Source organism: Thunnus thynnus, chromosome 4, assembly GCF_963924715.1.
Source record: "Thunnus thynnus chromosome 4, fThuThy2.1, whole genome shotgun sequence".
In the NCBI taxonomy this organism is placed as follows: domain Eukaryota; kingdom Metazoa; phylum Chordata; class Actinopteri; order Scombriformes; family Scombridae; genus Thunnus; species Thunnus thynnus.
In genome coordinates, this window is record NC_089520.1 from 11827370 (window position 1) to 11843001 (window position 15632).

At 38.7% G+C, this 15632-nt stretch overlaps 1 protein-coding gene across 1 annotated transcript; it reads left to right on the top strand.

The window, feature by feature from the left end:
- Nucleotides 1–3898: 3898 nt before the first annotated feature.
- tspan2a (tetraspanin 2a) lies at nucleotides 3899–14753 on the top strand. Its single transcript, XM_067586722.1, has 8 exons — nucleotides 3899–4133; nucleotides 6998–7100; nucleotides 11876–11973; nucleotides 12853–12927; nucleotides 13042–13134; nucleotides 13223–13294; nucleotides 13481–13564; nucleotides 13674–14753. Exons 1-8 carry the CDS (start codon nucleotides 3906–3908, stop codon nucleotides 13737–13739), a joined length of 819 nt encoding a protein of 272 aa, XP_067442823.1. The 5' UTR covers nucleotides 3899–3905; the 3' UTR covers nucleotides 13740–14753.
- The last annotated feature ends 879 nt before the right edge of the window (nucleotides 14754–15632 follow it).

Genomic DNA, 15632 nt, shown 5'->3' on the forward strand with positions numbered 1-15632 from the left:
ATAATAATAATAATAATAATAATAATAATAATAGGCCTATAGTGTATATATTTTCTAATGTGCAAGAATAATGACATCACTAATATTTAGAACAGATAAAATTACCATTGTAAGCAAAAATAATGAATTGAGCATGAAAGTTCATTCTTGACCTTGGAAATAGTGGTTTGACCAAAAAAAATAACTTACAAAGACTGTGAGATGCGGTTGAAAGCTCCAGAAAAAGCAAGCAAGAGGACCTTGAGTTAAGATTATTTTCGTGCCAAAGAATAATGAAAGTATAAAACCAAAGTACACGCAACTATAAAATAAGGAAATGAATTCTTAAAAAGATTAAATATATATATGCAAAGTAAACGTTAAAATAAAGGCAAACATAACTAGAAATACTGACAATAAACCAGAAAAGACAACAACAAAGCAACTTCCTTCCCTCATTTAAACTTTTGTACACAAATGCAGCACAAAACCAGTGTCTACTTGCTTTTCTCATCTTGTCCACTAGATGGAGACAATGATGAGCGCAGACACTTCTGTGTGTCTGTCCTGTCCTGTTCATTTCTTTGTCCTCTTGGTGATGCTGCATGCCACATACAAATATATGCTTCTATTTTTCAGATGTTAATACAAACTGTACAGACACTAAAGACAATTCACTCACAGTTCCTGTGTTTCATGTTAGTCCACCACTATGTTTCATAACCCGACATGTCTTTTGCCACTTTGATGGTTCTTCTGATCTGATTAACATGTCCTCATATCACCACATTGTCTCCCTTCACCTATGATGTGTCTCGGATCATAAGGATGACTCACAGTTGCACCATATGGAGATCAGGTTACATTATTGCACCAGATTTACATATCAAGCACTGATGGGGGGGGGGACTGGGGAACTGTGGAAGGATAATGGGATTTTGACTCCATTATACACTGAGGATATGGTTTCAGTTTGGGTGTACTTCCACTGTGATAATTACAGCTCTGAATTCAGGACAGGATTGGATGACAAAACTGATACTAGATTAACATTGATTCAGTTCAATGACCGCATTCATTGTTACATGGAAGCTATTAATCATTTGTAATTCAGCTCATGATTAAACTCCTCAATTTATACTATCTCTCTATCTATCTATCTATCTATCTATCTATCTATCTATCTATCTATCTATCTATCTACTGTCATAAAGGAATCCTTTCATATTTCTGCAGTTTTTCGTTGTTATCTGAAAATAGAGGAAGTAGGCAGTGATGTGATGTGTCTCATGATCCACCCAGACTGATCCTCGCTGATACCCTGGCGGACAAACACGGTGTCGCTGTTTCCCTCCCACATCAGTGCAGCGAACAAAGGCAGCACAAACATGAGAAGCTTGAATGTGAGAGCGGGTGAACCCGGGCTGACCCCCTCCGGCCTGCGGAGAAGACACACAGAGGAGCTTTGGTGACGCTCCTTGCTTGATGTGATCCTCATTCACATGTACTGGCTTTCTGTCAGTGTGCCAACGCAACACCACAACACATGCATGTATACACGTCTGAATTATAGTAATCATGAAACAAATATAGGAAAGTAAAATGGACTTATAAACACAGAAACAAAAAGAATACAGAGGTTCACAAAAAAAGAATAGGCTGCAACTCTGCTACTCAGAGTGCCATAATTAAAAGTTTAAGGTTGATTTCTCGCTACATTTTATTGGAATATACACTGTATTATTATATATTTCAATATCAATATATATTTCAATTTACTTTTAGGCAAACCAAAAAAAACTGACTAAAGATTCTGCAAAGCCCCTGAAGTACTTAAAAATTGTATTTTTTATCTTGTACACACAGTTATTAATCATTTGCACAAGATCTATAACATGATTATTACCTCACTGATGTGGGATGTAAATATATGCTTATGTATGATACGTGTGCAAATGTGCTCACAAGTTATTACCTTGTTCCAAACATGATAACAAGAACAGATCTGTGAGGATGTTATTTACATCTGTATCAACTTCCATGGTAATCCATCCAATAGTGTCATGAACGGGCTCAGAGGCAGCGACAAAAAAGGAAATCACACATGAATAAAGCTTCTAAAATAGCATTTATTGTCAACTTAAAACACAATAATGTTCGTCAGCTAAGTCAGTAATGAATGCAATGTGTGGATGAGCAAAGTATGTGTTGTGTGCAAACAAAACAAAACCCTAATCCATCTGGCTGGTGGAGGCCTGGGAGGAAGAAAAGAGCAAGAGGTTAACAAAGAAGCAGCCTAAATAGGCTGTGGCCAAAACTACCCAGGTGCAGGTAATTTCCTGATTTCCTTTCAAATCCCAGACACTGGCTCCTGAGCCAGGAAACCAAAGCAACCTCTTACAAAAAAAGGCAAAGAGAGGAACATCACAATAAAGATATAATGAAACACTGCCATCCCCAGAGCCACGAGGCTAATATGTAAAGATGTCGTTGTTCAGGACTTGTGGGCTCCGTAGGATTCAGTAAAAGTTTTTGAGACTAAATCTAAAAGCTTTAGATCTTCATGATGTGAAATATATTCTTGAGACAATATGTAACATTTAACTAAATAATAATAATAATGAATTTTATTTATAGAGTGCTTTTCAAGACGCTGCACAGAAGAAAAAATCTATTATAAAATACAGTAACAGCAAGAGAACACACTAAAAGTACATTAAGTAAAATAAATATAAAATAGTTAAAACACGTTACAGACTATTTTTTGTGTCTGGTCAAAACTCTTCAGTCAGAGGGTAGGAAGGCTCATGACCTCTGTATGTGTAAAATCATGGCGACTTCTTTTAACTGTTTAAAAGTCTGGGACTTCCCGTAATCTCAGGTCACTGTGTTTCAGGTGCGACTGTACACAAGACTCCATGTTTCCATAATAAACACTAATGCCAGTAAGTGTGATGAAGGGCGATATGCAGATTAAAAGTGGCTTTGTGAGAAAAGATTACTGAGTTGATAAACTCTTCTCCAACTTAGTGAAAGCCAAAATGTCCCTGGCTGCTGAGAAGATGTGAATTTGGGTAAAAGTGTTTTGTTCACTCTTACAGTGAATCCCAAAGAGAGTCAGTCTAACAGTTCAACTTCATTATATTTACTCATAGCACAAAGAAGTGGGAGAAACAAACAGATGGCAGATTTATATACCAGTTTTACATCTTCCACCCACAGAGATAGTTACATAATTTGATAGTTTGTCATATCTGCAGCCACATTTATTTTTACAAGGGAGGTTTTTTGAACAAAGTGTGATCAAACAGGATGTAACTTGGCATTTAAAAAAAAAAAATCTTTGACAGGAATCGTTTTATAAATATGTCCTTATTATCACTGTGCGCACCTCCAGGATGTCACACTCACAAATGAACCTGTTTCTCAGGGGACTTCCCAGAGGCTTCTTCAGGGGCCCCAGATCGTCCCTGAACCCCACCTTGGGGCACACACACACACACACACACACACACACACACACACACACACACACACACACACACACACAAACACACACACACACACATATCAGCTCATGGTCACTTTTGGGGACATTACATAGACTTGCATTAATTTCCTGGAAACTAACCTTAACCCTAACCTTAACCTCTGACCCAAAAATCAGCTTTTTCCCAATTGAGGTCACGACTTTTGTCCCAAATTGGACAAGCCGTCCCTAATTAACTGGTCCTAAGTCTGAAATTTGTCCCCAAAAGTAGCCTATGACAGACCAAACACACACACACACACACACACACACACGCACACACACACACACACACACACCACACGTATACATATATACGCAAACGCACACATAGAAACACACACACAACGATGGGCGGCGCGAGACAGCGTGCAGCCAGCTTGTGCAGCTTGTGCGCATGTCTTCATATGTGGATGGATGGTTGTGTAGCGGTGCAGCTCTCATCATTACATGCTTGATGTCCAGCTGGAAGAAGAAGAAGCGAGGATTTGCAGAATATTCGCATCCAGAGGGCATCGCGCTTCAGATCGGAGATATCGACAAATCAGGTGACATCATGAGCAAAGTGCAGGGAGGGATGAAATGCGTGAAATATCTGCTTTTCGTCTTCAACTTCATCTTTTGGGTAAGTCAAGCTCCACAAGCAAATAAACATGCAGTCATTTTACCCAAATCTACTGAACAGTCTGGTCATCTTTATTTGTATTTTTTGTTGTTGTTTTTTTGTCAGAGGAGGATTATCAAGCTTTGTTTTCATATGGAGAACCTGTCAGTGTTCTTGCAGTGTTTACATGTTAAACATAGAAGAAACAGTCTGTCTCTTGGTTTTGTTTGACAGGGTTTTTAATCAACCTGCTTTCAATATTCCCTGGAGTTGGGACTGATAATATAACCGTGCAGACTGCCTCTATCCACCTGCTCTGTGCACACAACTCTGACTCTTTACTGTCTCTCCAAATTCTCACACAAATCCTGAATTGTATTATCACTCTTCTTCTTTTCATTCAAGTCAACTAAGTAATTTATAAAGTACTGAAAGCATCTTCTATCTATGAAATGTTTTTATTAATTAATAGTTCATCACAAAGGAGCCTTTAAACCACTGAACCTTTGAACACTCATGTGATTAATGTAATATTTAGTGTATGGTGGTCATACAGCAGCACACACATCAGACCTGCAGTGTGTTGCAACTTTTCCAACACACCCACCCTGTTTAGATTCTCTCTTACGATTTGGCATTGTGCTGTGACTTTCCTACTGCAGGTCTGAGGGTGTTTTTCTTTTCCTTTTTGCAGACAGCGTTAATCTGTTTTAGGTACATCATGGAGGTTTTTGTTTTCGTCTGTTATGCTACATCAGGGGTTGCTCAGATAAGGTTGCGTGTGACTCCGTCTGGCGGCAGAAGCAACTGTGGAATCACTTTCGATTTGCTGTGCGGAGACTTCATCATCTGACATTATATGGATGTTATGTCGGGTCTTGTTGTTATTTGTCCAGACGATGGTGTGAACATTTGGTAAAAATATGCATATGCCAAATTACTTTGCCAATGCTCTCACCTATGTTTGTAGGATCTGCTACTGCATACACGCATAGTTTTGAATTTAACATGATAAATGAAAAATTGGTGGTTGGGCTACAAAAAAAGGGGGAAAAAAAGATTATTTTCATTAACATGTTGGAAAATAGTGAAAAGTCCAAAGAGAAATCTTCAAATCACTACTTTTTGACCAACAGCCCAAAATCAAAAGATATTAACATCAAACTATCACATAAGACAAAGAAAAGCGCTCAAGAAGTTGTGTAGTATTTGGCATATTTCCATGAAAAATTACTTCAGCAATTGCTGATTTATCATTAATCAAAATAGTTGAGTTATTTTCCTTTGATTGAGTAATTGATTAACTGACTATTTCAGCTCTAGATGCTGTTACAGACTCATGTAACTGTCTCTGATGGGCACTGATGTTCTATTGCTAAATGATACAGTATATATGAGTTTAAGCGGCTGCGTTGGCTCATCGGTGCTCTGTAAGACGATCACTTGTGTCCAAAGTAGTGTCACCCAAACAGACAGCATCCTCTTTGTTCAGGAGTTTTGGGACTGAAAGCAGAGCTGTTGTGGTCCGAGCCAAAAGGGGCGTACAGTACGCTGTCATTTTGGGGTGCAGAGCCAACAAGCAGCCAATGCCAACGTTGAGTTACATCACCAAGGCACTGTGAGGCTGGCACAGCCTGTGGCTGAAATGCACCATGGGAGATAGACTACTGATGCTGATGCTGATGGTGATGCTGGCGTTCAGACATGATACTTTGATGGGCCATATGGAAACACGAGTTGCTGTTTCAAAGTGTTCTGTCATTTTTTTACTTTCGCTGTAGTTTCCTGCCAGCAGATTCTTGCCTTCTTGGGGCTTGATGAGTAGAAAGAAGAGGCTTCATAGACTAAACAGGTTTTGTTATAGATGTGTTCAAAGAATTTCAGGCTTTTTTTGAGTTTAGAGTTAAAAGTTTAAAGTGTTTTTTTTTCACCAGCACCTGCAAATTCATCACCAGAGCTCACGACTCTGGCACTATAAGATAAAGATGATAGATATGAGTTGTCATCATCTAACCTGTTCATTGTTTTTTCACTTTTAGATGTGTTGTAAATGTTGAAAAACTGAACTTCTGTTCTGCACAATATAAAAATTGTCATAAGACAAATGATTCTTTAGTAAATCTGTACACATTTAGTATTAAAAGCCCTCATCTGTCTCTCAATTAAATATAACGCTGGCGGTTTAAACCAAATAATGCTCTTTAGGTAGGTCCAGAAGGTCGGGAGGATTAACTTTCTCATGGTGACACTTCGGTTTCAATCGATGGTCTATTTCTGGTCAAGTTCATCTAGGGAGCAATGATCCTTTCAATGAACTCATGAAGCACATCACACCTCACATCTTGTTTTTAACTTAGGTTATACTTCAACATATGGTATTTCCACTAAAAATGACTTGGATCCTTGTCTTATACAGAGAGAATAGCTGACTTAATTTAATGGAAACAAATGTTCTTTTGGCAGTCAGTCTTCCAGTCTATGATCCATTTGAGAGTCTGAACAAATCTAACACTGTCGGATTCTTTAAAAAACCTTTAGTCGCTCAAGAGGTGAATGCATTAACATTTCTGGCGGCAGTTTGTTTAGAATGAACAGAAAGAAAGCCAGGCAGTGAGCATCAATAGCCACTTTACTGATGAGACAAAGAGAGGAGAAGAGCGCCACCTGCAGAATCTTAATCAACAGAAGAAAAAAAAAACATGACAGGCTGAGAAGTGATTTCTGAGAAAACGCACCAAAACATGAGAGATTTTATCACCAAAGACACTATTTAAAGCCTAAAAACAGGGAACACATGTCAAGTAATGTGTGTATTGTTATTCTAACATTATTATTATTATCCTCTAGATGTGTTCTGACATGATTTTATGTTGATCATTCCTCAGCTGTCAGGCTTGTTGGTGCTGGCTGTGGGACTTTGGCTCAGGTTTGACCCACAAACGGTGGAGCTCTTGACAGGTGACAAAGCCCCCGACACCTTCTTCATAGGTAAGTAACCGTTTCTGCAACACCTCACTTACATCTACAGAACATGAAATATGACTCAAGATAACTGAGTTGAGTGTAGCTATTTATTTTCTTGTGATAATTTTTGGTGATTACGTTAATGCAACTAATGATATGTGGAGGAAGCAAGTCAGTGTGAATTTTGTTTGCCAGATAACTAACGATTATTTTCATTATCGATAAATTTGTCCATTATTTTCTCGATTAATCGTTTGGTCCGTAAAATGTCAGTAAAAGGCAGGAAATGCCAATCACTGTTTTCTAAAGCGCAAGGTGATATACCTCAAATATCTAGTTTTATCCCAACCAAAAGTCCACAACCCAAAGATATTCAGTTTACCATCATAGAGGTTTAAGGGAACCAGAAAATATTCATATTTAAGAGGCTGGAACCAGAGAGTTTGGTCATTTTTTTCTTAAAAAAATATTCAACATAATTAATCAAGTATCAAAATGGTTGCAGATTAATTTTCTGTCAATCAACTCATTGTTGCAGCTTTAAACAACAGTTCAACATCTGGAAACACTTTACTTTAAAAGTACCCCTATTTAGAGGCCGTACATAAACATTTAATAAATGGCCACACACTATATTGTAGTTATACTGTATAAGTACAATATACTTATATAGTAATATAAGATATAAGTGTTTATTAATGTACTTGTAAATAAGTATAACTCCTCCTGTGGGCATCTACATGTGGAGGCTATATAGTAAAATACAGTTGTAATAATATAAAAGTCTTCATAGAATGTCTTTATATGAGCTTATAACTACATTATAGTGTCTTATAAACCACTTATAAAATGTTGAACTCTTCTTATAAATGCTAAAAACACAGTTTGATATAACAAGTGTAAAGTGTGAAAAGTGTGATGACGATGATAAATCAGTCTCAAAGAATTATTTCACTTTCAGGGGTAAAATAAAACTAATTTGAGTGTAAAACAAATTATCTGTCCTTTAATCAGTCTCCTTTTCAGAGTACACAGGCCAGCGGCAGACTTCACGCCCGCTGACATCAGGTTTTATGATTTAATAGTCATTTTACAAGCCCTTGTTAACTTCCCGGGAGGATTCCCCTCCGCCATCTTACTGCAGACCCGCTCAGGGGCCGCAGGTGTGAACGAGAGCTGATGAACGGTTAACAGCCACATTTTACCCTCGATGCACTGTGATGTTTCATTGCTCCTTTTGCACAAAGCAGGATGGAAGCTCACGTTTCCGAGAGGTTTTACTCATCACTTATACCCTCAATTATCAAGTCTGCCTAGGGGCAGAAGTTTTCCATTTTAAAACCGCAGATCCCGCCCCCTCGCTCCGCACGTGATCTGTGGTGCTACACGGTGAAAGAGGACATGTCAATTGATTATCGAAAGGCACCATTAGTGTTAGTGCTGGGGTTATAGAGAGAATTGCTTGTGTTTAAAAAACATTGATTTGATCTTCATTTCCCTGGAATAACACAAATCGATCAATCAGACATGCCCAAGCGGTGACACATTGACAAATAGAGCCATCATCTGATTAATGAACAGCTCCGTCTCTGAATTTACAGCATCTTATTAGTTTGCAGCACTTTGGGCTAAGGTGGCTTTTGATCAATATTGAAAGAGTTGATTGCAAAGATCCCAATAAAACACACAGAAGACAATTAAAACGTACAATAGACGAGACAAACACCCCTCAGTGTTCAGTAGTGTTGTAGTACTCCCTACAATAGGCCCTCTCTCGCTCGATCTCGCTCTCTCTCTCTCTCTCTCTCTGTGGGCGCAGATGATTAGAATGAAGCCTATTCTTGTTACTCCCGTTTAGACCATGACCTAAAATGGTGACTTCACTTCATCAGCTCTCTGCTATGCTTTCATGGAACTGGCTGCCTCCCTCAGGAGAGAAGGAGCAGGCTGGGTGGGGCAGGTGACAGGAGTTTTTCCTGAAGACGCTGACAAAAAAAAAAAAAAAAGAGAGAGAGAGATGTTTCATACAGTAGCTTGTGGAAATATGAGGAGAAAGGCAGAGAGAGATCACAGGGGAAGTCTAAGAGTTATTTTTTAGCCTTTCAAATGAGGTAAAAGTCTGATGAAGAATAAGATCTGTTTGTCAAGTGGGAGAGAAATGTAAATGTTACAGGAAATACAAAACAGAACATATGCAGGACATTAATGCCGTCATACACAGTAGGAGAGAAGTATTATGCAGCTAAAATATACTTATGTTCTCACAGTTATCTGTTCATGCAAACCGCTGCAGGTGTGATACATTTAATTTAGTTTAGTTTAATTTGACATGCAAATATTGTGCAGCTCCTCTGTTAAAGTCAACCTCTGTCACACATATTTTTAATGTGTACGTTTACTCAAGTACTGGACCTTATTGTACTTTATAGCACTTCAGTTGTGTATTTCTTACTTTTTTCATCTACTCCGCTACATTTCAGAAGCAAATATTGCACTTTTCACTCCCACTACGTTTATGGGACTGTTTCTTTGCCGTCACTTCCTGGAGTCTTGGCTGGTTGCCCGGCAACCTCACAGCAGGGACGACAACAAGACTTTCAGGAGGTGACCTCTGCTGGCATGGAAGTAGTTATCTTTAGTGATCTTTAGAGGTGCCTGTAGGAAGGTGTTGTTACCTTTGGACAGAGCCAGGCTAGCTGTTTCCATCTGTTTCCTGTCTTTGTACTAAGCTAAGCTAACTGTAGCTTCGTATTTACTGTAAAGACATGAGCGTGATAGCAATATTCTCATCTAACACACAGCAAGAAAGCAAATAAGCAGATTTCTGAAGATTTAAAGACAAATTTAAATACAAATCATACATACAATTACATAAATTTTTCCAGCTACAACATTAAAATGCTTTTTACTCATTAATGCATCAGTAATAATAATTCAATAACTTGTAATAAAACACTGAAAGTTGACACGCTACATAATGGGAAGTACATTTTGCTGTTAATACTTCTGTACTTTAACTTAAGTAAAATTTTGAATGCAGGTATTTTTTTATCTCTACATATACTTAAATAAAAGATCTGATTCTGAATATTTCCTGCACATCAGTTGATGTAGCCGTGAGCAGCCTTTTATTTTTTTGGCAGCAACAGTCTCATAGTTGTCCGTTTATCTACATATCTGGAAGATCCCGCATGAAGATCGATCACAGTGGAACCATAGCAACAAAGTAAATACCACGAGGAGCTGCCTGAGCAGAACCGTGGCCGCTTACATGCACCTAGAGCAGAGAGACTAAACAGAGTGATACCATAACAAGGCAAAGTGTCGGCATTCCCTGTGGGTGATTCACTTTCCATCCTGTCACCTTTGTTGCCCCGTGCGCAAGCGGGTAAACAGCCGTAATGTGCACACGTGCAAAAGTTACAGACAGAAAGAAACATTTGTATTTCTAACTGATACCTGCTACCAGCTTTAACAAGGAGGAAGTATACTCCTCCAGGTTCCACTCAGAGGAAGTGCTTCAGTAAAAACATCACTGCTGGGCTCAGTTCAGTGTAGACATTTTGTATACACAGTAGAAGCTGTCTTGGCTCATTATATTTTCCATTGCTAACCCAGACACTATTTGAAGCAGTGCATCCCTCACTTCCAGTTCCCTGCAGCCCCGCGGTCTATTCGCCGTGGATGGCCCTGTCTTTACCTCCCCTTTTGTTCAACAGCAGGAAAACAACAGCTTGCATCCCCTCCCATGTGGATTAATTAAATTGCTGCAGTGGTTGCTGTCTATGTCACTGATTAGGCCCTTAGCATGGACCTCGGGGACGGGGGCTGGTGTATAGTTACAGTGTAGAGGGCTCGGTAGCGAGGGCTGGGAGCAGGGGAGGTGACGACATACTCGCTTGTAGGGAGCCGGGAGGTTGAGGGTTGTAGTCAGATTCTGCAGGAATCAGAGCCCTGAAAATTTGATTTGGCTTTTTACCAGACAGATGGCATCTGTTTTACTGCTTTACCCTGCAGGACCATGAATGCATAAAGTCTGAGTAACTGGAGATAACACCAATGTATCAAAAAAGTAAGCTGAAGGCCTTGTTTCTCATAGACTCAAACAGGTGTAGATGGGGAGGAATTGCAGCTATTTGCAGCTGTGCAGTGTTTTGTTTAACGCTCTGACAGAGATGGCTACTGCAGGTATTTATTATCAGTGGTTTCACATATTAGACTGTCTCAACAATCCCTGAGCCATCTCAGAATCAATACTTTTGAAGAGATTTATGTGTCTTTGTGTTATTTTTAACTCAGACACAGTGGCCACTACATTACAGATGCAGCTCACGCACCAATTTCTAATTTGACGGATTAAATATTATAACAATAAGCCAAACAAACAAAAAACGTTTGTAGCTGTACCAAGTTATGTCAGAAATTTGTTGAATTTCAGACGTCTTTCATCTCCACTCAAAGCTTCAATTCACAAGCGGCTGCACTAAAGCGGCACGCTGATAATCAGACTGAATGGTGGGAAGCGGTTCAGAGGTTTTAGGCTACTATAAAGGATTTTCCACCTACACGTTTCTGCTGGTAGTGAAACACAACAACAGTCCTTTTATTAAATTCTGCTTCAACAAAGAGCTGAAAGCACTTGGATCATGCTGCCATCCTCAGTTGAAGCTCTGAACTGCAGTCATGTGACAGAGAGAGAGAAACACTATAATTAGATTCTAGTCTTTTCCCATTTAGCAGCATTTCCTAGTGCTAATCTATCTGTTTCTGTTTCTCTCTCTCTTGCTCTCTCTCCACAGCTGTGTACATCCTTCTCGGTGCAGGAGGGTTAATGATGATCGTCGGGTTCTTTGGTTGTTTCGGGGCTGTACGTGAGTCTCAGTGTCTACTTGCATCGGTGAGTTGAGGTGTTCAAAGGTGCTGTGTCTCCTCTCGGGACATTATTTGTGCACTGCAGTGTTGTGTTTTGATGTTCGTTTAGTGGCATTTTAAAGATACATTTAGCACAAATATGAATTCTTACCTATAAGTCTTTTTCACAGGCCTGTAATTTCTGAAAAAAAATACATTTCCAAGATGTTTCGTGGAAAGAATTATGTAATTTTTTTGCTCATTATTGGAGAAATACTGTTCACACTTCCAATTATTTTCTAGTGTAACCAAGAATCTTTTAGTCAGTGGAGAGCAGGTCAGCTGAACATGCAAAAATGTTAAATTTGTTTGTAGAGAAGCAGACAACTCAATAAATATGGAGAATAATGTTTACAGTTATAAATTAATAATGAATTAATATTTTCTTGTGTTTAAAGTAAAGTTTTTATTTCAGGGATATTCTATTTTTCTGTAATTAGTACCAAAACTCAATATATTTATTTCCAGGAAACTTCCTAGGAAATGATTAGGTCATTGACAAAACAATTGTTTTGGTGACATTGTTTTGTAAACTGCTGTTTTCAAGTCATTTGTCAACAATTATAATAATAAATTATAATCTCGTCTATGAGGGCATATTTTATATTATTACAACTGTGTTTTACTATATTGTCATTCCATTATCACTTATGATTGCCCACAGGCGGACTTACAGTAGTTCACAAATACTTTAATCAACACTTATATCCACTAAAAACTACATTATAGTGTGTTACAAACTATTTATTAAATGTTTATATACTGTTTATAAATTCTAAATAGTGGGACAAAGTAACATGTTTCCATCTTTTCTTTATGAAAGATCTTTTTGAATGCAGTAATAAGACTTTTTCCTGTTCTGCAGTTCTTCGCCTGCCTCCTGATCATCTTCGGTGCAGAGATTGCCGCTGGCGTGTTTGGATTCATAAACAAGGAACAGGTGCAGCACTTGAGTTATTTATATTTTTTTTGATGAATCAAAAAGCAATCTACTCGATTTACAAAAACTCACTTAAGTAACCATTTTTTTTGTTTTATGTCTTATCAATAACAGATCGTTGAGGAAGTCCAAAAGTTTTATAGCAGCTCCATCACTGACGTCTCTGATGCGAACGTCACTGCGATAGCATTCGTTTATCACAGAACTGTGAGTAAAACTGGGCTTGTGTTTAGTTGCCTCCTTCGTGTGTTGGCTACAGGTAATGTCATCTGTGTGTTTTGTTTTACATTTACAGCTGAACTGCTGTGGAGGTTCGACACCAGAAACTTCTGCTCCTCTGTGTACAGAAGCTCCAGAGGACACTCAGGTAAACCTGCCTGCTGTAACACTTTACACCCACATGGTGGCAGTAAAGGTTCATTTTAAAATTACAAGATGTGCTGCAATTTAGTGTTAATTAACACAAGTGTCACTGATGTAAAATAACTCACAGCAGGGTTGTGTACCTGTAATTATCAATATGAATGCTGTGCTGTTGTTTTATTTGTTTTAGGACTGTCTGACTGCAATAACAGACTTCTTTAATGAAAGGCTGCACATCATTGGATACACTGGGATTGGTATTGCAGGAGTAATGGTAAGAATTCACAAAATATATTAAGTTTACACCTCATAAACCCAACATAATCATTCCTCTGTCAGTCCCCATAGATGTTTTAACATGTCTCACAATGTGTCTGTTTCAGATCATCGGAATGATCTTCAGTATGGTCCTGTGTTGTGCCATCAGGAACAACAGGGAGGTTATATAGTAGGTGGTGAGATGACCTCCCCCACTGCCACCCTGACCAGCAGGCCCACTACAAGCTCACTGAACCCTTCATAATCAACCCGTCTTAATAAGAAGGGAAACACCAAAGTTACATTTCAAAGCCATTTCTCATAGTCCAGACTGATCTGTTGGGGAGGTTCACTGAATAGCACAAAAAGAGAAAGAAGTACAACAAATCCCACGGGCCACATTCAACACGATACGCTGGATTGTCATCGTCACACCTTCCCCTCGACTCCACCAGCACTGAAACACTAATTTATTTCTGTTCTTTTCCATAACACATGCTTCTGCTTTTGGCACAACTCTGTGACATTCCTCTGTTTTTAACGTCCTTTTGTTACACTGCTGGCGCTCCAGAGGCTACAACACAGTACATGAAGCCTTCTTAGACACAGGAATGTTGTAACTGAGGAGTATTTCTGTAAATATGGACACCTATTTTATGCATCTGCCGTTAACATTATTTATTCTGTGCCCTCTCTTGCTCTTTTTATGTCATTTATAGGCCTAATGCCAATCATACTTTGTGTGCTTAAATGTTTTGAGGACTAGCCTGACTGCAGAATACATTTCCATTATGTGCCTATTTAGTCACACAGTCAAGCCTCTCAGCTACTCTCCTACTTATCTATTCCTTGTGATTTGAAGATGTTCATAAATACTGTGCTTGTTCCCTGCCACCACTTTCAAGTATTTATACTTTAAAGCACAATAGAGGAAATGTAGATATGATATCAACCCAAAGGGTTAGGAAAGGTCTGATGATAAACTGCCACTCTGTAAATCTCTAAATTCATCTAAAAGGTCACGAGTAACTCGACGTCCTGAGCTCTTCTGGAGCATGTGTGAACTGTAACAGTAAGCTAGTTTGCATTTTGTGTGAATTATTGTGGATGTAAATTTTGTTGGTGTGCCAATAAGATGTGAATTATAGAATAATATAGTTTATGTCACACTGTTAACCATAATAAAAAAATATCGGGTGCTTTTATTGAGATGTTTGACTGGTTTCTGTTTCCTGCCTTTCAAGTGTGTGTGAATCGCAGGATTGTTTCTTGTAAAGGTGTCAAAGAGCAGCAGTTTCACTTATGTAAATTTTGTGGTTGGTGAGTTTCCTGAACACGTAGGCTCTGTGCAGGCTCGACAACAAGATATGGCAGACGTGCAAAGTAGCAACACAGTGCTGCACCACCAGTGCATATGCAAAAAACTAAATTTTGTTATGTGACACTCAAGATGAGGCGAACTTACAGACACACTGAGCAACTACATCTGCCGTCTGTAAGCATATGTAAATATCTAAACTGAGTTTATGTGGACAAGCACATTATCCAGCATGCAATACCATCAGGGATGCATCTGATCAGTCTTTAAATTTATTCTGCAGCATGACGATGTCCCCAAACATACAGCTAGAGTCATAAAGAAACTAAGCGACAAGAAGAACAAGGAGTCCTGCAGCAGATGGTTTGGTCTCCACAGAGCCCTGATCTCAACATCATGGAGTCAGTCTGGGATCACATGAAGAGACAGAAACAACTGAGACACCTAAACCCACAGAAGAACTGTGACAAGTTCTCCAAGATGAAGGAACATCTAAACTGCCAAGTAACTTGAAAAACTGTGTGCAGGTGTACCGAGGAGAACTCATGCTGTTTTAAAGGCAAAGCTGCTCACTACAAATATTGACTGCATTTAGGTTTTTTCTCTTTATTGAACCTTTGAAGTTAACTGATGAATAAAAACTATTTATAACATTATTTTTGAAAGCGTCCTCACTTTACTTTTAGTGCCTAAAACATTTACACAGTACTGCATGTAAACCTGCATCAATACATCTCAAGTTTTTGCAGATATTAAGATACAAAGA